We start from the raw sequence: 20,923 nt of genomic DNA, 5'->3' as shown, positions 1-20,923 counted from the left end.
GAGAGAGAGACGTTGAGCGAGCGAGTGTTTTCAGCACGATAACGCACAAACAAGTTGACTAAGCACTTTCACGGACTGCTCGAGGAGACTTGTCATAAAGTTGACGTGTGTGTAGAGAGCCTATAGGCTTGAGTACATGTATCTACTGTACTATAGTAGCATACGCTTCATCTTACCATATTCCCTCTCATTTTTTTAGGGGGGGGGGGTGTTAATTTGATTCTGTGTGCCTTGAGCAGAAAACAAGGGAATCTCTTCTTCTTCTTACGGAAAGGACATCACTGACTGTGGGCTTTGATGAATAATTAGATGGAAAATGGCTTATGATACGTCTTTCACGAAAGTTAACACACCGTGCGGTATGATGTAGTGTCATCGTCACAATATCATTAGGGCATGGGGGTACATCTAACAATAGAACTGTTTTGATTTTTATGTGTACCTAGGACAAATTCTTAAACAGAGAGCTTTGAAATAATTACCATACTCAACATCAATGACTCTGAGTCTTGAGAGCAATCACTAACATTCTTGTGAAACAAGTGTAATTGGCTAATGATATGGTAATATCAAAGTTGAAAACATTCTAATTATTAAAATTATTTTAAAACCCTTGAAACTATTAAATTAATTTTCACAATTAGCTAGTAGTAGAAAAAAAAATAGATGTCTTCTTTGGTAATGGTTGATATTAAAATTGCTTCAACAAGTTAGCATCTCCTTAAGTTTTAGATAAATCGCCAATATTGAAATATTTCCTTTCTTTCTTATATATTTATATAGAAATAATCCAATAATTATGTAAAATGACAAATTGTAATAGTTTCAGATATACTCTGAAATCTGGTTTTCAGTGTGTTGGATGTGTAGATCACGTCCATAGATCCCGGTGGTGATGTTTACACAGTTAACGACTTAAAACTCACAAAGGTGACAGAATCATTTCACACGGTGTACTGATTCTCATCTTACTAAGATGACCCCGAACTACTAAGCATCAGGTGTGTGGAGGAAACTTAATCTCAGCAAAATGGAATAAAGGGATGCCACAGAAATTTGGAACATTTTTTTGCCCAAAAAAATCACCAAATTTGCTTGACGGCATAAATGAGATGCTGTTCCATATTTAACTTGGAAGAAGTGTCTGAGGAGAGACACGAACAAATGTTGGATTTTATTTCAGATAAGGAGAGAAATGTTTCCCTTTGATGATCCAACCGAGAAAGGAGAACCCACAGAGAACCGTTGACCTACTTAATGAACCGATCACAATGAAAGAGTTGTGATGTTGCAAGTCAAGATTTTAAAATAAGGCGATTTCTATCAATCGTAATCAATTGTTTCGTAAAATATTCAATCGGCTGAAAGACCTCTTCATGCCTTTTCAAATACAAAATAGAAGTTGTAATTATCATAATGCATTTAGGCTAGTTACTTCACCACTGCAATTTTGTTGAGGGGAAGGGGGGCAGGAGAGGAGAGGGGAGGGGAGGGGAGTAGAAAAACATGGTCTTATGTGCATTAGTATAGAAATGTATCCTGTTACTAAAACTTATTTGAAGGAAGAGGTATAATCTGGTGGAAAAAAAAAATCTCAAGTTGATTTATGAAATGCAATCTAATATTTAATTTGAAAGGAAAGGAAAAAAGTTACATTGTGGTTACCACCAACTAAAGATTGGACAGCTCAGCTGGTAAAGCAGAGGAATAATAATCGCCGAGGTCACTCATTCTAGCAAAAACTTTCCTACCCTCTTTTCAATTTTGTTTATAATTACCTAGTGAGTTTTATGTTGTACATGGACATTTCTTAATATATTTTTCAGCAGCCATTTGCCTACGATCACCAATTTATCAAAACTTCAAAATTTTGAATATATCAGCTATCACAATAAGGAAACATCATATTTATTGGTATCCATGAAATTCTTCCACACCCTCCCCCAACCCCCTCCCCCCCTACCACTAACTACATTTACTCACCTGCCAAACTATTCCAAGCAGAACTTCATCCACAGTTCATTTCATCACATATCCTGATAATTAACTCTTCATTTTATGTGAACATGAGAACAGAGTAGATTATAAAGTCACTTTTATTATAGACATCTAACAAGGGTAATTCTTTGAATTTTCCATCAATGGCTCAAATTTTAACACCATCTGAAGAATCACAAAACCCTGATACACACCTTCAAAATTGTCCTTTTACTGAATAATTCCCGATAATTAACAGTTCAATCAGTCTTGTCAACAAGACACCTGTGCAATCTCCAATTAATTAAATAACTCAACATATCTAAGCCAGCTACAGTGTACATAAAACAACTTCTTCCGAACGTTGAAAACAGACAGAAAAAAGAAAATTAAGGTGGGAAACTTTGGATCGGTAGCTGACAGATCTACGACCTCAGCCGACAACGAACTATCTCTAAAGTTACGATTCCAAGACACGTTTCATTTTTTGTTACTGAACTATCTCACTACTTCTTCCAACTGTCCGCGGTGAAATCAGTAATAAAGTCCCAACTGAAATTATTAAAGTTCTGACAGAGGGGATTAGTAAATTACCTTTATCACTACACTAGACAGACACCAAGTATCAATACAGCTATGGGAATGGCAGTACAGGAAGCATCAGTGTGTATAACGTATAACTGCACATGCAGGCCTAGAATGAGGACAGGTAAATGTCTTTACAAAATCTTTATCCCACAGCAAACTTAAAAATGATCGTTACGACAACTACTGTGATTATGTAATGAAGTCATTTAGTGTGCTAGAGGGTCCAGCGAAGGTGCCAGCAAAGTTTCAACCAACATCTTTGCATTCTACCCTAAAATGGCTTTATATAATTCATTCTCACTACGGGATATCCTGATGTCGCAGTGTTCGCCCTCCCCCGCCCCCTCCCCCGCCTCGATAGAAAGCTGAATAAGACATTCAACCAACATCTATGCATTCTACCCGAAAATTGCTTATATATAATTCGTTCTCACTATAGGATATCCTGATGCCTCATTGTTTGGCCCCCAATAAAATGCCCACCATTCTTCCCTTTCACCCTCTACCACTCCCCCCCCCCCCCCCTCCATTAACTCAGCTGGGAGGATACACCAATGAATGGAAAACTGTGCTTCATACAGAGAAGAACAGCTACGACAAAGAAAAAAAAACTGGTTTCTTTCTCACTTTCAATGTCAGAGCCAAATATGAAACATGGCAGATTTTTCACTTTCTTACATATGAATAATTAAACTGCCGTGCTCTAAACGGCACAAGATAAGTGCACTTTCAATCACTTTTATCAGCCGTTATTTTGATACACATTAAACAGAACATGTTACAGCTGCAGCAAATGCAACCAACCATGGGCAAAAGAATACATCTCTACTACAAGAGATGGATAGATCTGCAAAATTTTATCCCAAACTCCCAAAAGTGAATCTCCATCAGATTTGAAAGTATAGAGACATGACGCTAGGCAAACATGAGAAGTCTGGTTACTGTAGCATCTGCACTAAACATATAGCAAATATAAAATACATTACCCTCCGGGAAAAGAAATGCCATTATTGTATAAGATTTACTCGTGATAAATGTGAGCGCATGCTGTACTAGTCATTTTAGCAATTTGTTGGATCCATAAGGACTAGTACTATAGTACATAATGTTATCCAAGTCAATGACAACCTACAAGGTCAGTGACCACGAGTAACTTGAACGCTGAATAAGTGATCACCCACAAAACAACCCTAATACATATGTTTGTTCTCTTTATAAACAAAATAACACGACAATTTCAATGCCGTTCTGTTCAGGCACTAACAGTGCTGTGAGCCTCCCCCCAACCTCTCCCCTCCTATCCCCACTTCCATCCCACTCCTCTCCCTAATACCATACCCCTCCTCTCCCCACTACCATCCCCCTCCCTTTCAATCCCACACCAAAAATTTAGAAGTAGTAATTATAGCGCAGTGTTGCATACAGATCTAATTCATATGCCTCAGAATGCACCACTTCTATTTGGTGGGGGGGGGAGAGGGGGAGGGGGAAAGGGGAGAAGGGGTAGAGGGGCTGACCACCTACCTAGGAATCGGCTTCAACAACCCAGGGCCACACCCACTCAATTTTAAATCTTGGATCCAGTGCTGCCATTGGAACACAATTGAATAGCACTTAATAAGAATAGCTTTTTGTATTAAGTTGAACTATATATATTGAATAACAGACACAAATATACATTGTTTACTTCCCTTACAAAGATTATCCATAAAATGGATGGTCCCTTTCTCAATCCCCCTTTCACAACCGAAAAGATGAGAAACACCAAGATGTATTGAGGATTCAATGACACAATTTGATTATTGAATCTTGACCTTCCTCTAACACACCCTTCCCCCCCCCCCCCTCCCACATATCCTGTACACAAAAAAATGTACACCCAAAAGGTACTGACACTTTGACAATATATACGAGGGACAATCCCTTCCCCTTCATTGCACTCCTTCCCCCACCCCCCCCCACCCACCCTTTCCACTTTGTGCAGAACTCTAATGTTTTGATCACAGGTGAATTTCTCCTGTAAGTAGAAACTTGGTATGCTGAATCATTTTAGTGATTGCCACAAAAGGTCTCATAAATTTTTAACACAACATTTGAGCAAATGTAATACAAACATGTATAAATTCAGAGATCACTGTGAAGAGGAAAGCATGCTTAGATGAGCTAAGAGCTGACAGTGTTTAGACAAATATAAATATCCAGGCATCTATTTCGGGAGTGGTTTATTTAGATAAAACAAGTTGGAAGATGGACTCATGTCCTTGCCTAAAATTAATACAGGCACATCAATATGTTTCATTTAGTGATGCAATACATCAGTTATGCATGGAGGAGAGAGAGAGGTGGAGAACATCAATCTTCTCTGACTGTGTACACTAAATACATAACAGGAGGAAAATGCATCAAGGATGTATGTATGTGTGTGTGTATATGTATGCTTGTATGTGTACATACTGTGTGTGTTTGTAGTTGTGTATTTATGTGTGTCTACATATAGAGAGAGAGAAGGGGGGGGGACACCAATCTTCTCTGATTCTGTACACTAAATACATGACAGGAGAAAGATGCATCAAGGATATATGTTTGTATGTGTGTGTGTGTATGTATGTATATTTGTATGTGTACATACTGTATGTGTTTGCATTTATGTGTGTGTACATATATAGAGAGAGAGAGGTGGAGAACATCAATCTTCTCTGACTGTGTACATTCAATACATAACAGGAGGAAAATGCATCAAGGATATGTTCGTATGTATGTAAATATATGTATGTTTGTATGTTTATACATGAATATGTATAATTGAAATCGTAATGAGTTGGAAAATATATATATGCATGTATGTATGTGTATATGCATCTATGTGTACATACCTTGTATGTGCATGTATTTGTGTGTGTATGTATGAGTGTGTGTGTAAATATATATACTTAGCTAGTTTCTCTGATGTGCATAGACCAAAACACAATCTATGAATTAATAACAATTCTGTTTACGACAATGATTCACACTTTGTCTAGAGATACAATTTGTGATTGATAAGCAAAATATTTAAATAATCTCACAGATCTTGAAACTAAACGAATATGTACATAGCAAGATTACCTAAAACTGAAATAGTTCTACTTTGTAGGATTTATGTTTAGAAAGCCATAGTGCTGGTACAACCAATGAAGCAACAAAATACGAGACGATAAACAACAGAAAACAAGCAACAAACCCATTGAGAGATTGCTTAACAGCTGGATAGTCATGTTTTCATGAAATTGCTCATTATTCCATGTCAGTATATATCAAGGGTTGACTATAGTCACAAACTGTGACACGTAGAGCATCTTATTGGTATAGTTGCATTAATTAACCTAAACACTACCGGCTATTATTGTAAATGGTGTTTTATTTATAGCAACACTTTCTTTGAAAAGATTGTGATACAACTGAAAACATGAATACCTTAAAAAATAAAAACAAAAACCATAATAAGTCAATAATGGCGGTAAATGTTTGCCTCATACTTTCGCTAGGTATCTGCTAGGGTTTTTGTGAACAACACTTTACAAATGCCTTGGAACAGAGAATCAGAAAGGCCGTAGTTGTAAAAACCTCGCGGCTGAATATTTAAATTTTCAACACAGATGGAGGGAAATTGCTTCTGAAAATTCCTGAAGTGGCAAGGGTGTAGATAAAAATGTTTAATATAACACCAAACAAAACAGAAAGATGTCAAATTGATCATACAGCCAAGGACCCGAGGTGAAGCAAGAAGCGTTTTTACGGATGGTTTGTCAAGCGTTGACTTGGGGCGTGCATGAGAATCTGGTGAATAATTACATTTTATTCTTTTCCTGCTTTCTGCTTGAGGTGCTCGGGAGGCACAGAGCTCGACAGAGTTTATAAGTCCTCTACTGTATGTTGTGATGTTTGGAGCATCATCAGGCTTGTCGTATTGCTTCCCCAGTAAAATCCCCATAAATTACGGAGTGTCAAGATTTCTAAACTTAATATTCAAATCTCGATAGTATCCACGATAAGAAAAGAAGTCACGGTAATGATGTCAGGGAAGCGGGAACGACAGTTGGGAGTAGAAATCTGCCATCCCCTAGCATTCTTTGTTTACATTCTTAAAGTAATGATCATAGGGGGAGTAAATATGCAACAAGAATGTACTAGATACGAGTATTTCCACGGTATCAACAATCACACAAGTAGTGACCTAGGGGGAGGGGATGGGGTATAGAAATCCTCCATCCAGGGAGGAAGTTCACTTGCATTCCTTGTTTACATTCTTAAAGTAATGATCATAGGGGGAGTAAATATGCAACAAGAATGTACTTGATACGGGTATTTCCACGGTAACAATAACACCAGTAGAGGATTGGGTGGGGGAGGGGATATAGAAACCTCTATCCAGAGTGAAAACTTAATAGGCAGTTCTTGTTTACAAACTTAAAGTAACAATACTATGTAAGAGAAGGGAAAGTGAATCAGACACTAGAATGTACTTTAAAGGAGGTATCTCTGCTGTATCAACAAACACAAGTTCATACGACCAGCGGCCTTAGGGGAGGGGAGGGGAGGGAGGGGAGGGGGGCAGACAGGAAGGAGGTGCAAGAAGGTATAATCTCAGGGATGGTGAACCTGCAACTAGAATGTACTTAATATAGGCATCTCCACAGTAATAACCTAAGTTGTGGGAGAAGAGAGAGGAAGGGGTACCATCTATCCAGAGAGAAACTTCACATGAACTACTTGTTTTACGATATTTCGGGTACGATCCACACTTCATACCACATATCACAAATATAGCATGAATGTAGTAAGGGATCGATGAAATCTGTGACTTGAATGAACAATGAATATCAGAAACACTGTATTCATGAAAAGCAGCTAATACTGCATATCGATATAGTTGCAGTTTTCTGTTTTAAATGTTCCCACAGTATTTCGTTTATAGTAAGATTACCATGTTTACAAATGTGCATCTTTAGTAAATTTTTTTACATGCAATCTTGTAAAACCAGAGAGTAGTTGACGTGTTTCTCTATTCTCATAGAGATACCGAGGCAATAAATATCGCTAACAAGAACCAATAACTTTTTATGACTTGTCTGTGAAATTTTCTACTATACGATACAGTATATACGAGCGAACGAGAGCATGCTTGAAGGTTTTTAGAAGAATAAAAGTTTGATATACCTGTCTCGTTGTTAACTTCATTACACATTCCAAACCAGTCACGTCCCGATTGATCTTGAAGCCTCTACAGGGGTGAGCGGCAGAACGACACAATGGGGATGCAGATTTTAGCGTTAAGCAGTCTCTCGCATTCTTTACATGTAGGATGGTCCACAAATATTCTTAACAAGCTTTCTGAACGAGATCTAATCACAGGGAGAATTTACGACGACAAAGCATTTATCTTCAAATCGGTTAGAATCGAGAGCATGGAGGGATTACGAGAAGGAATTAATCGCGGCAGTATCTAGCCGAGCGTGGAGGTGGGAGGTTCATATAAAACCAAGGATGAAATAATGACACAGATATTACATACAGCGGTTATTATTCATAGAATTGCTAGTACAGCGCGAGTCTCTCTGAGATGCTGGCTCACATACTGTGTTCTTTTAATTTCAAAGCTTGTCATATATTCTTCGCTTCTTTTAATTTTCTCTAGATGGCTACCGTAGATGAGTCATAGAATCCGAGAATTACTTAAGACCCTGAGCTACTTTGGTTGACACAAGACCGCATTTATAGAAATATAACAATCAATGGCGAACCCAGAAATAGAATCTAAAGGGGCCCCGTGATGACTAGCCGATATGTGGAAGGGAATAATATTCTGAAATATATGGCTCCCATGGTGTTCAGTTTAAAATTACCCAAGCACTTATATCTCTGTATGATGCCCTTGCTTTTGTGCTAGGCCTTACGATAACAACGAGCGGTAATTCTAGCTGAGGTTTAGATGACTTTATATGATGAATCTTCTAGGAAAACATAATTTGTGGGTAGTGATGGTTATTTCCGGAACTAGTGACAAATATCCACGTACCTTACTATCAAAAACATTAACATCCCCCATTCCCTCCCCCCCCCCATCTAAATTGCCCAAACCACTCAAATCTACACATTATCATCATTTATGAGCATAATACCTTAGTATCAGTTTGAGATGGCTTTGTAAGATATATTTTATGCTCCTAAAAATCGATGATACAAATGATTAGCCTATTGCCGCAGCTTGATAGATGATTTTCACTCAGAGATTGCTAATTTTCACGTAATTCACGATTCCTTCTGACCCCGACAATGTTTGCCACTGTGAGAATTTTGTTTCCAACAAACAAAATTGTTGAGCAGAAAATGTACTACTAAAGAAAGAACTGAAGCACAATAAAAAAAATTAGCACTAAATTAAATCTAGTTCACAAAAGCTGAAAAATATGAAGTGTGAGTTTAAGTTGTTACTACAGACAGAAAAAACTAATTAAGTTCACAAAGGAAAGTCAAAGCAGTTTTCTGGTGTTAACGTTCATCGTACTTAGATGGTAAATTCCAGTTACAAACTACTGTAACAATCTATAACTACTGTAACAGCTGTCAACTCTTCTTGGTGGTGCACTTCACTTTTACAAGAACCACAGCAAAACAGTGTGTTCCCATAATGAGGGCAGCATACAACAACTAATATGGTTGGCAGTATTTGAAATCTTAACCCAGCCATCTTTTAACTTTCATCAAAACATTTTCCTCAGATTATGAATGACCTCTCGAAATTTTAGAAACATTTACATTCACTAATATTTTATAAACTTTTCAAAGAGAGAAGGCAAGAAATTTGAGCCAGCTGGTTTAACTTTCTAAAGTCTCATTAATGAGTGGTGCTTCTAATTCTACATTTTATTTTGCCATTTTGAAGTAATAACTCTTGTCATCCCTATTTAATGCGCAATAAAAGAGAAGCATCATTAGTAAACAATTAATTTTAATGGCATGCACATTAATTCTGAATATTTGTTAAGTGCATGGGTAACACTCCACCTTGTTACATGTTGTGACTATCAACTTTTTACGGTACCCAAACTACATTTGATTCTCAGCTGTTTTAGAACACAACAAAAAAATGGTTTCCATGGGAATAAGACAAACAGTTACCACATGAGAAAATACTCTCTGTGTTATCCACATATCAAATATGGGATGGCTGATGTAATCTGTTGCCAAATAATCAATTTTCCCATTCTACTGTCCCCTACTCTCTGCCCTCTCCCCACCCCTGCCCTTCCCATCCCCACCCACTGACTCCTGACCCTCCTTCCCCTACTCTCCCTAGTAATGTTGTCATTGATACTCAATGAAATTTGTGTTCAGTTCAGACTTGGCATATCAATGAGATGTACTGAGAGCAGAATGCATAAAAATATGAGAAAGGGTTGATTTTAAACTAAAATACTGCCCCCACATGGAGTGGTGGAATAGCCACGTCCAGTGCAGGTTTAAGTCACGGTGGTATTGCTTGTGTGATTAATTCATCGCAAAAATTACACAGCAAAGAGGATCAATGAATCGAATAGAAAGTTAGCCTGAACCTTAAAATTACATTATGACACTGACTTAGTTCCTATGGTTGTCTTTTGGCAATCTGATCGAGTATTCCTTTTGCTCTTTAGATCTTTGGTCCTCGCTTAAATAGACACACACCGCTACACCCTATTAGAATATCTACGAGGCAACCAAACAAAATTGATAAAGGCATTGGTTACTCCTGAATGATGGAATAAAAGTTTTGAATTTACATCACAAAAACTTAAATGATATGATATGAAATTCAAATAGCATGTTCTTTGAGGAGATGCAATAAATGGATTTGATAAAGTAACAACAAACCAAAGGGGGATAGGGGGTGGGGATAGGGGGTGGGGATAGGGGGTGGGGATAGCGAAGAGGGATTTCTACTTTGATAGGCTGCATGCATGATACGTACTAGAATCTGGTGATCAAAGAAGACTTTGGAAGCAAGATTGCATGTATCTGACAAATTAGGATCCTCTTCACCCGCATTCACTGACAAGCTCTCCCCCACACCATCCCCTTGACCAACCAATGCGACCAACCCTATCAGAACACCCTATTCTCTACTGCCCCTCTGTTGTCTACCCCCCCCCCCCGAATCATACTCCTCTACATGCAATCATAGGGAGTAACATAATGATATGTGATAACATCCAACAGAACCGTGCATCATGGATTAAACTTCTCAAGGTAATGAGTCATATCTGAGAGAGGGGGAGGTGGAAGGGATGGCATAGGGATTGATGAAGGCAACATAGGGACAAGCAGGATAGAGCATGTGTGGGAAGGTATGGGTGGTCAGAAATCCCCCTCCCCCCCTCATTCTACATTTACTGTTTGACCTGTTGGTACAGTGGGTAAAAGACAGATATCAAGGTTCACATACATCCAATAGGATTTAATACATGCAAGGTGGCAGGGTGGGTGGATAAGCACAATGGTTGCACAGAGGCGAAAGAGCCCCATCCTGATCACATGACTGGTGAAAACAAGAATGAGATTCTTTCCGTGGGTGACATGGTGAAGGATGGAATGGGACAGACACTGACCACTGATGTGGGCCTTACCTCCACCTGAGGGGGATTCCCACCATAATTCTGTATCATGGGTTCTTTCTTTGGGTCATTGCTGGACCCTACCACCGGCACCAGACGAGGGTGTCCGTCTGTGGCAGATCCTTCTCCTGCATAGTTGAATTGCTGTGAAGAGACAGAGCTGACGTGAACATCTAGGCTACGTACAACAAACGTACATAGAAAACCAGAACAGCAAGTGTATAAACGGTAGTAGTAGGACTGTCCACGATGAATAATCAATATCATTTTTAACAATTGTATATATAGTATACAAACCCTTCCAAACTTGATCTGATAAACTACCGTTTTGATTTACGGTCAACGATGCAATGACACACACCCAGCGGCGCCACCCAAGCACAGCCAAGGTCATCCATGTTTCTAAACATATCATACACAAATCTGATCCTCATATGACATCCATCTTATTTGTAAAACTACACACAACTTCCATGTACAGCTGAATAACCATCCAGTTGGGTTCAAATAATGTGCTGTGGCAAATGTGACCCACGTCATCCTAATCATTATAAATATCAACATACTTGTACTCTCTTTAATAGTACTGAATTTCTCCGCAAACACACTCCATCTTAAAACAGTTTATAGACATGGTCGAACAATCGATGGATGTTGATGGAGATTGTCACGTGTTGCTTGTACTCAGTGTACTCTCTTGAACTTATTTTTGTATTTGTACCCGTCTGGTACTCTCTTTATAACACACTACAATGTACAAATTTATGCTAATAGATGTAGACCGCACTAAAACAAGCAACGTGATCGACTCCATCAGTCCAATGCAACAAATCGATTCTCCTGCCATTGGTTGAGCACTACCTGATTGAATGTATATGTCTTGGCATGAAAACTGAAGAGATGAGTGTTTTGGGCAGGGTATAAAAAGAGAATAGGATATGATGTTATCCCTGTGATATAAATACTAATACATTTTTATCAACATTTTCATCTAAAAATATGATGCTCGAACAATGTTTTCCAAATGTTAAGAAAAGATACCATCATATTATGTCAATGATTAATGTTAAATTGCCACGGGAAGATCATGAAAATGACATACATAATGTAGGCTCGAACCTATACTAAATAAAACTCACATGAGGATCATACACCAGCATTAATTAGTAAGCTCACTGTAAGAACAGGTGTAGTTGGGGGTATAGTCAGAATTTCCCCACCCAACTCGCAAGGCCACATGTAATTACCCAGTACCATCATCCAACATTCAGACACGTTGAATTTGTACCATTTACCGGAACTACTTGTTATTCATGGATGAATCTATCACTTCTTGATCACTTCTTATATGGTAGAAAACAGAAAGGAAAAAACCCTGCGACAGTTACGCAGATAATAAGATTGGAAAGCATCTTTGAGAAGGAAGATATATATTGGGCGATGACTAACGTCACCGACAGAGTAAACATAAGACTGCGATGACTAACCCTAGTTACCGAGATTTCTACAGTGTCAGTGTACAGAGGACGGAGCGGGAGAAAGGACAGTACTTCCACGCTGCCAGGAAGAAAGTGTAAAGTTGTATGTACTGCAGGCAATGGTGTGAAACCACACTCTGACTCAGAATTACTGAGCTTGAACCTAATTCATTACCAGCATCTAACCACAATGTTATTAAAAAAGAAGAACCAGTCGGATTATAACCGAAAGGTTTGAGTATGATTCACTCCAAATAAGAAGAAGAAAAATTAACCTCCTCATTTTACATCCGTTCTTAGCAGATGATTCCTTCGAGCAATGAAACCACTACATGTGTAAATCACAAGGAGGAGAAGTAGTCAATCAAAAAAAAAATATATATATATGTATATATGTATCTATATATATATATAGCAACACTGTATAGGCAACCGACCAACATCAATAAAGGGTGTATGTGTGACAGATCGGTGGGAATATTTCTGTTCTCGTTTAGCTACGAGTAGCATTAATCAATCTTATTTGTTTAATTAAATATGACATTAAGTTCAATCCTCAGTGAAGCATTCTCGTTTAGCTACGAGTAGCATTAATCAATCTTATTTGTTTAATTAAATATGACATTAAGTTCAATCCTCAGTGAAGCATTTAAGGATGTAACATTCATCCCACATTTCAGTGTCTTTTTTTTTAAATATCCATTTCTTAATTTTTTTTTTTTCTTTTTTACAAACATGATTTATACATAGTCTGGTATACTGAGTTGTTTCATTCGGTATTTCATTGACTGAAATACTAATTCATTATATTCTAACATTTTAACAATTCTATTATAATGTTCTTGAAGTTGTAAGTTCCCCTGACATGCAAAGTTCTGTAATTTATCAATTCACCTCAAATTTAGCCCATCTTCTCTCCTTTGATCTCCTGTCAAAGTTCTTTCCTTAAGAATACTAACTTAATTGCATTACAATTTAAAAGGTGCAAGTCTACATACCCTACTGCCCCCCCCCTCCATTTCCTCCCCTCCCTCTCCCCAGAATTGAACATGGACATCACCTAATTCAATTTAAGATAATACTGAGTCAAGGTTAGTCTTCAAGATAAGCTAGTACTATCGATAACGATAACGGTGAATCCATTCGGCAACAGCAGCCACGTCTGTTGCTATCTGTTCATACGTTAATACAGAAACGGCCACAGTATTCCAGCAATGCATAACAAGGGCACAGACGCTGCACTGTAGGTATACATGGAAAACAACAGTGCCTAGAGGGTTAACATAATAGTTGAGCTGTAAATGGCTTTTGATTAGCCAACAAAAAAAATTGACAAATTGAATGGAAGGCAAGGTCTTCTATTATAAAGAGAGCTAAAAAGGTCATTGGATGGCTTATCAGCGATAAATTGGAAGTAGAAATATATTCATTTGGGGGGGGGGGGGGGGTGGTTATGAGTTTGGATTTAATATTGGAGCTAGCTGAAACTGGTGCATGGAGTCATAATTCCCCATCATATAATGTACACTTCAGATTATACTTACAGTAAATTGCAAAATCATGAAATTGGGAACATTTTGTTGAGTTGAACAGAATAGAGAAGTAATTTTTTTTCATACATGTGTTTTATTAAGGTGACATGGCAGTACTAAGGAGGATGGAGGAAGAGGAGGAGAGAATGTTGAAATTAAATCACCTGATATTCCTCTCGTTTGAAAATCATTTTGCCATTCAAGTTTTAAATATGCTTGTGTCCCACCATTTTTCATGTATTCCTTTGTGGTGGGAAGCCATCAACTTTACAACATATAAGATCATATATGTCCATACATCCTGCTATCACAGTCTAAACAAAGATGACTTAATACTATAAACAAACCTTCCACAAGTTAAATTCTTTTACAAATATTCCTTAAAGGGAATCCTCTAAATGCAGAAAAGATTTTCCCACCTGAGCACTGTATATATCGGCTGGCCGTAAGCAAATCTAAATATGTGTAATTGGTCTTATAAAGGCATCAATCCCTTTAAAGTCAGCTGATATTCTGACAACGAGAGGTATAATTCTTTCACAAAACACCTCCCCAATCGAGATCAAAAATTGCAAAAATCGATTCTTAAGAAAAAAACGGGCTAAATTTATTCCCTAATTCCGTACTCTCTTCATTTGGGTGCGATCTCTTAATGATCTGACCATCAACTTCTACCTATAACAGAAAGCTGTACAATGCAAATTATTAGTATGCATTGCATACCTGGCTTCAGGCAAAGATTCGGTTATATTAAACGACAGAATATGGACAATTTCAGTATAAAACCCTGCCATCAATTATTCATTCAATCAATTTAGGGAATCGGGTACTGGAGCCAGAATAATAGCCCACGGGTGGAAGTGTTAAGTCTTTGAAAACCCGAGAAGAGAAACGGACGAGTGGAATAAGCCTGTTACAGTGTTATTCTGAACACTAATACCGCTTTGTAAGATAATACAACAAAAACAATTAAATGTCAAGGCAAACTGAATATTGTGTTAATTATTGCAAAAGGTCTGAATACAGGTCTAATATTATTACATTAAAGCTTTGTACAACAGAAAACCAGAATGCTACAATTTATAAACTTTTAACCAGAAGTGTTTGCCATTAGACAAATTCGGTTTATAAACAGGTCATTGGGCCCAGGTGCAAGAATTTTGTTTGCCTTTATGTTTATTTATTTATATATGAATATATATATTTGGCTCAATGGGTATATCTTCCTTTTTTTGTGACATTTCCTTCATCTTACTTTCTATCTTAAATAGAGTGATAAAGTGTTAACTAGACACGTTTTTGAACACTGAGCAATAACAGGCATCATACAATACATTTATAATATATATAATTATATATATATATATATATATATATATATATATATATATATATATATATATATATATATATGTATATATCTCCAGGCAGTAAAGATCTAAAGCATTCTACGACAGACCGAAATTTCAAAAGAAAAGAGAAACGCAATAAACAGTATGCTTGAATTGATTAAATGGTTCTCTTAATAGAACTATGTAATGGTAGTGTTCTTTATAATTGAAACTTTCGGAATGGTATACTTGGGAGTAAGAGTATGTAGGCGTTGGACCTGAAGTAGGTCAGTAGGGATAAGGTGCTAAAATGTTACTGACCGTTTGTACGGCTTCCCTAGATTGTGTGCAGAGATAGGGAGGAGCATTATAGGAATCGAGTATTAAAGTTATAATGTTGCAAGGGAAGCAAGTGGCACTAGAAGACTGATAAGGGGGTGAGACGCAGTTCATAGGACACTAAACAACACTAACACTGATCAACATGATCAATGGAAGAAAAAAGAAACATGAGTAATTGATCAAAGTTGGAGAGGAATCAAGTTCAAGGGATATAAACGTGTTGTGAAGGAATGCAGCATAACTGAATTCTTATGTGAATAGAATAAAACATTTATTAGAGAACTAGGGGCTAGAGGTGGTGGCTAGTGGTGGGGTGGCTAGTGGTGGGATGGCTAGGGGTGGTGGCTAGGGGTGGTGGGTGAGGATGGAGGATATAGGTAGAGGTGGGGAAATAGGGCTCTTTCTCTAGTCTAACGAATTGTGATTGTCTGATAACAATGGATTAAAACATCCTTCACTGAAACTGGGATAACTGACAGAATTTTCTAACACTTCAAACCTGTCCCACAAATGTATTTCAAGATCAGATCAACAAAGTAATCACAGAGAGCAGAAGTATATATACAGCTGCTTTTCCATCAGAATTTCAAAAAATGATCTTCATCAGAATTTCAAACCCCCAAATGATGGATCACTGTCAAAATTGGTTCCACTGAGTTGAACTTGCAAATATGCAAATATGCATATATGCATAATATTTACATACCAAACTGCCTGCCTGCCTGTGAGAACTTGCTCACATTGCAGTGTGACTCTCACACCACGATATAGAACTGTCATTAATAGCAATACACAGTGGCAGAGGTATATTGTATGTTATCAATATTAGCTATTTTTACACTCTAAAATGCCACTGATTCTGTAATAATTTACTCTTTTTTCTTTCTTTCTTTATTCTTTTCTTATTTGTTTGGAAATAAGTTCCAGCAGGTGTCAGAATCCTCAATTAGAGAAACAATCGTCGTCGAAGACAACGACGACATTAATTAAAAAGTTGAAAAATGCCTCCAACCACACCGGCTAATTGGAACAAGGAAAATTCTGGGCTCGTGTTTAATTAAAAGTTTTTGCGTTATGCTTAGAGCTGAGCTCAAGAGGAAACCCATTGACTACATACTGGGAGGTTTAGTATTCAAGTTCGCGTACATTAGTTTTGACCATGAGGCTTTCGAATATTCGTGTTTGTTTTATCAGAGAGAGATAACAGTAAGGGTCTATAGTCTCGAAATAAAATAAAAGTAAAAATAAAATTTAAAAAACCCTGAAAGTGACAAACTTGAAGCTAACATCTCCATTTATCAAAATGAAGGAAAGAAGAAGGCAGAAAATACTCCAAAACTCACACGTTAGCTGACTATGCATTAATTGTCAAAGATAAGTATTACTGTAAACAATCTAACTTCCGGCTGTTTTGTTTTAATTAAATCTTAAAGGTATGAAGCAGGTACTGTATGATAAATAGCGCACAGCATTTATGAATATTCATGACTCTCTTTGCTATTCTTCTTTTTCCCTTCAAGACGATAAAAGACAGTGTTTTGAGTAGCACAATAGCGCCACAAAATTGGCACGTCAAGCTGATAGTTGTCGGGTGGAGGGGGGGAGGGGGGTTTTCATTCTTTCAAACGTAAATTGAGTTACATTTATGAACGATTCACCCAGTAAAGGTCTTGCTGCGTAGGGTATGACATGACAGTTGTGAAAATTACCAAATTGTACAAAATCTACTCTACTAATGGTAGCTTCATAGAAAATATGCTTTTTCAATTTTATACAGGTAAATGGAACCATGGAAAACTGACTGGGAAATTATAAACCATGGACTTCTAAAAAACAGGTTCACGTTTTATGCCAAAATCTGCGTTTTTCACGACCGCAGATATATATACTTTTGAACAAGAATATGGTTCCAAGGTAGAAACTAGATGTAGTGTTACCTATTGTTTTGACCAAAAAGTCAACACAAAATTCACTAAAAACTCACTTAATACCAATGATACTCCTGCACTGAACATTCCACTATTTTTCAATTATTATTTTAAAGTATAGTCGATCTGTAATTTGTATTGACCCCCTCCTACTCTGAGTCTCAGCTACGATTGGTAACATAATGATGCCAATGTGTTGAAATATTGTTCTTAAGCCTACCCCGCCTTGCCTCGCCCCGCCTGTTTGGCATAAAATTTGTTACGTCGTGTACATGATTTGGCGGTGCCTTATGTGATAAATGTACAGAACTGCATTATCAATAACTGCAGTGCACTGTACTATAGCCAAATGTTAACCTTAGGACTTAGGCCACATTTGGCACCATTTTCTTTTTACAAGATATTGATGAAACTTGAGATTCTAAATATTCTTCATCAGCAAAATAGTAAGCCATCCCTTCATTATGAATAATCGTCCAAAGAGTGTCCAAAAAACATGCATCTGAAAATTTACTATAGTCACGATTGTTACTGACAGGGATTTTGAGAGTTACGACCATTTTTTCCAGTACGTTGTGAAAAAGAATATTCCCGCAAAAAGGTACGACTGTTTCATTGGACAAAACGCGAACCCTGGTTGTAACCCAGAGGTCACTGTTTCAGATCCTGTTCTAGACAGCCACAAATTTTCTTTGCACTTTTCCACTTCTTCAAGTTTTGTCAAAGATTCATTAAATTCAAATGATTTTTTTGGATAATAAAAATTTTGTCTGAAATAGTGAACTTGAAGCAGCAATGGTAAATACCATAAACATCCCACAGCAATTTAGTGTATCAATTTGATGACTTAATTTTCATTTCCAAATATTAAAGTAAAACTTGAACTTTAAAGTAGACATTAGTAATACAACACAGAAATGGTCAGGTGTTGTAAAACAATTAGAATATACAAGGGAGGAGATAACGGTCCTTTACAAGCTATTGATGGTTCAAAATCTGAGAAAAATATGTCTTATCCAGAGACAAGAAGAAGGAAGATAGTTAATCGGAAGAAGATCTTCAGTAATTTTAATTGCTTTGAATAGGTTGAAATTTTCCATCACTCTGAAGAATCTACTGGTATTCACAACGTAGTTCCACTCTATCCCCTCAAATCTTACTTAACCAGGAGATCGATATAAACATGTTGTCAGTGTCAACAAAACTCTTCAATACCCACCGATCCCCCATTCCATTCCCCGTAACCCATGTGATCTACGCTTACAAATTTTTGTTTACAGAGCTCAAATTTGATGGCTTACGTTATAACTGCGCTTTGATTGGTTGGTGTCCTTCCTGCACCCTAGTACGGCCATCATACAATCGCAAGAGTACCAAACAGAAGCACTATTTTCTGCGGGAGCTACGTAGTTGTGACTCGTCCTGCGATTCCCGTAATCCTTGGCTGCCATCCTAGGCTGGATCATGACCGGTTGGATTTGGGTCATGTGCAGGCTAGACCGTCGACGGTTCATTGGGCCAATGTTCTCCAGCCCTGATCTTTGTGTCGCCCACATTTTGAGATTTTATTCAATTTCTTGATTCGATCAAACTCAATATGTTTAGGTGGATTCCTCAACAAAAATTCTCTTTTTTTTCTCTTCTGAAAAAACTCTCAATTATAGGGATCACTATCACATTCCAAAGTGTCTTGGTTCCATTTGTCCAATTGTCCAATTGAAACAGATAGATAGAGAATATTCCTTTGTTAATGCTCCATAAACATTCATCCTGGTATTTTTTGTTAAATCATAAAACTTTGATGTCCACATAATCATTAGTAGGGTAGAATCACCATCTGACTCCAAACTTTACCATTAATAGCTTCAATGTCAACTAAATGCTATGAGTGGTAGCTGCAATGTCCACGTAATTATAAGATGTGTTGCATCCCTATGTTACTTCACACATCACCACAGATAGCTTCAATGTCCACGTAATTACAAATAGTGTTGTATCCCTATGGTACTTTACACATCACCACAGATTGCTTTAATGTCCACGTAATTACAATTAGTGTTGTATCCCTATGTAACCTAACACATCACCACTGATATTGTTGCTTCAATGTCCACGTAATTACAAATAGTGTTGTATCCCTATGGTACTTTACACATCACCACAGATTGCTTTAATGTCCACGTAATTACAATTAGTGTTGTATCCCTATGTAAATTCACACATCACCACTGATTTGGTTGCTTCTATGTCCACGTCATTACAAGTAGTTTATATCCCTATGTTACTTTACACATCACCACTGATAGCTTCAATGTCCACGCAATTACAAGTAGTGTTGTATCCCTATGTTACTTCACACATCACCACTGAAAGTTTCGATCTATACAACCACTACCAGGGTAGTATCCATCGCTATATTGCTTTGAAATTCAGTACTTAACAACTTTGACGTCCACGTAACACAACCATATTTGTATCCCTATATTACTCCAAACATCACCACTAATAGCTTCTCAATAAGGTCAAATAAGTGATCAACAAAATGTTTAGCTTGATGACACACAAGGAAATAAACACAACTCGGTATAATCCATTCAAGTCCACGTAAGTAAATGTTGAATGCTACAACAATTCGGTATCTTGACTATGTGCACAAAAGTCTCCTGTAAACTCATCACAATAATATCCACCATAACACAACGAAGAGATGATTAAAACTAAACCAAACTGAAAAAACGGTTTCAAAACCGACTCTGTACCACAAAATTCACATTACCATGCAAATTGACCCAATCAAGCTATCAGCTAAAAATAGAACAGTAGACCTTGCAGGAGAGAGAGTGAGAGAGGCTTAATAAATGTCACCAATTTGAGGATATATTCACCTTTTAACTTTAATTCCCAAAAGAAAAGCCTAAGTGATAAATCCTGTTACTTTCCAAGATTAAGTTGATGCCAAATATTTTTTCTTCTTTTCTTTTCTTTCCTTTTCGGGCTTTCTATTATCACTCATTCCCAAAAAAAACAAAATTTCATTTAATTGAAATCCTTGTTAGGTGTTTGTGACTCTGCCACACTGTCAGTTAGGAAAGCGATGCATGCTGTTTCTTATATAGC

General features: G+C 37.3%; 1 protein-coding gene across 19 annotated transcripts in view; it reads right to left on the bottom strand.

Annotated features, from left to right (window-relative positions):
* The window catches only part of LOC139975392 (disks large homolog 1-like), a 155,108-nt gene that overhangs the window by 57,766 nt on the left and 76,419 nt on the right, over positions 1–20,923 (bottom strand). For 10 of the 19 annotated variants that reach the window (XM_071983335.1, XM_071983334.1, XM_071983338.1 and 7 more), the window contains one exon: positions 11,208–11,339. The exons of 7 other annotated variants lie outside the window; for them this stretch is intronic. In XM_071983335.1, coding sequence (XP_071839436.1) covers positions 11,208–11,339 — 132 coding nt within the window. Of the gene's footprint in view, positions 1–7,761; positions 7,798–11,207; positions 11,340–19,107; positions 20,893–20,923 lie in introns of those variants that run through there. 2 more of the 19 variants (XM_071983340.1, XM_071983353.1) reach the window with 2 other exon arrangements.

The sequence above is a fragment of the Apostichopus japonicus genome, chromosome 10 (assembly GCF_037975245.1).
Source record: "Apostichopus japonicus isolate 1M-3 chromosome 10, ASM3797524v1, whole genome shotgun sequence".
NCBI lineage: Eukaryota > Metazoa > Echinodermata > Holothuroidea > Aspidochirotida > Stichopodidae > Apostichopus > Apostichopus japonicus.
The sequence above is the reverse complement of the archived record's forward strand: the minus strand, read 5'-3'. Positions and strand labels throughout refer to the sequence as shown.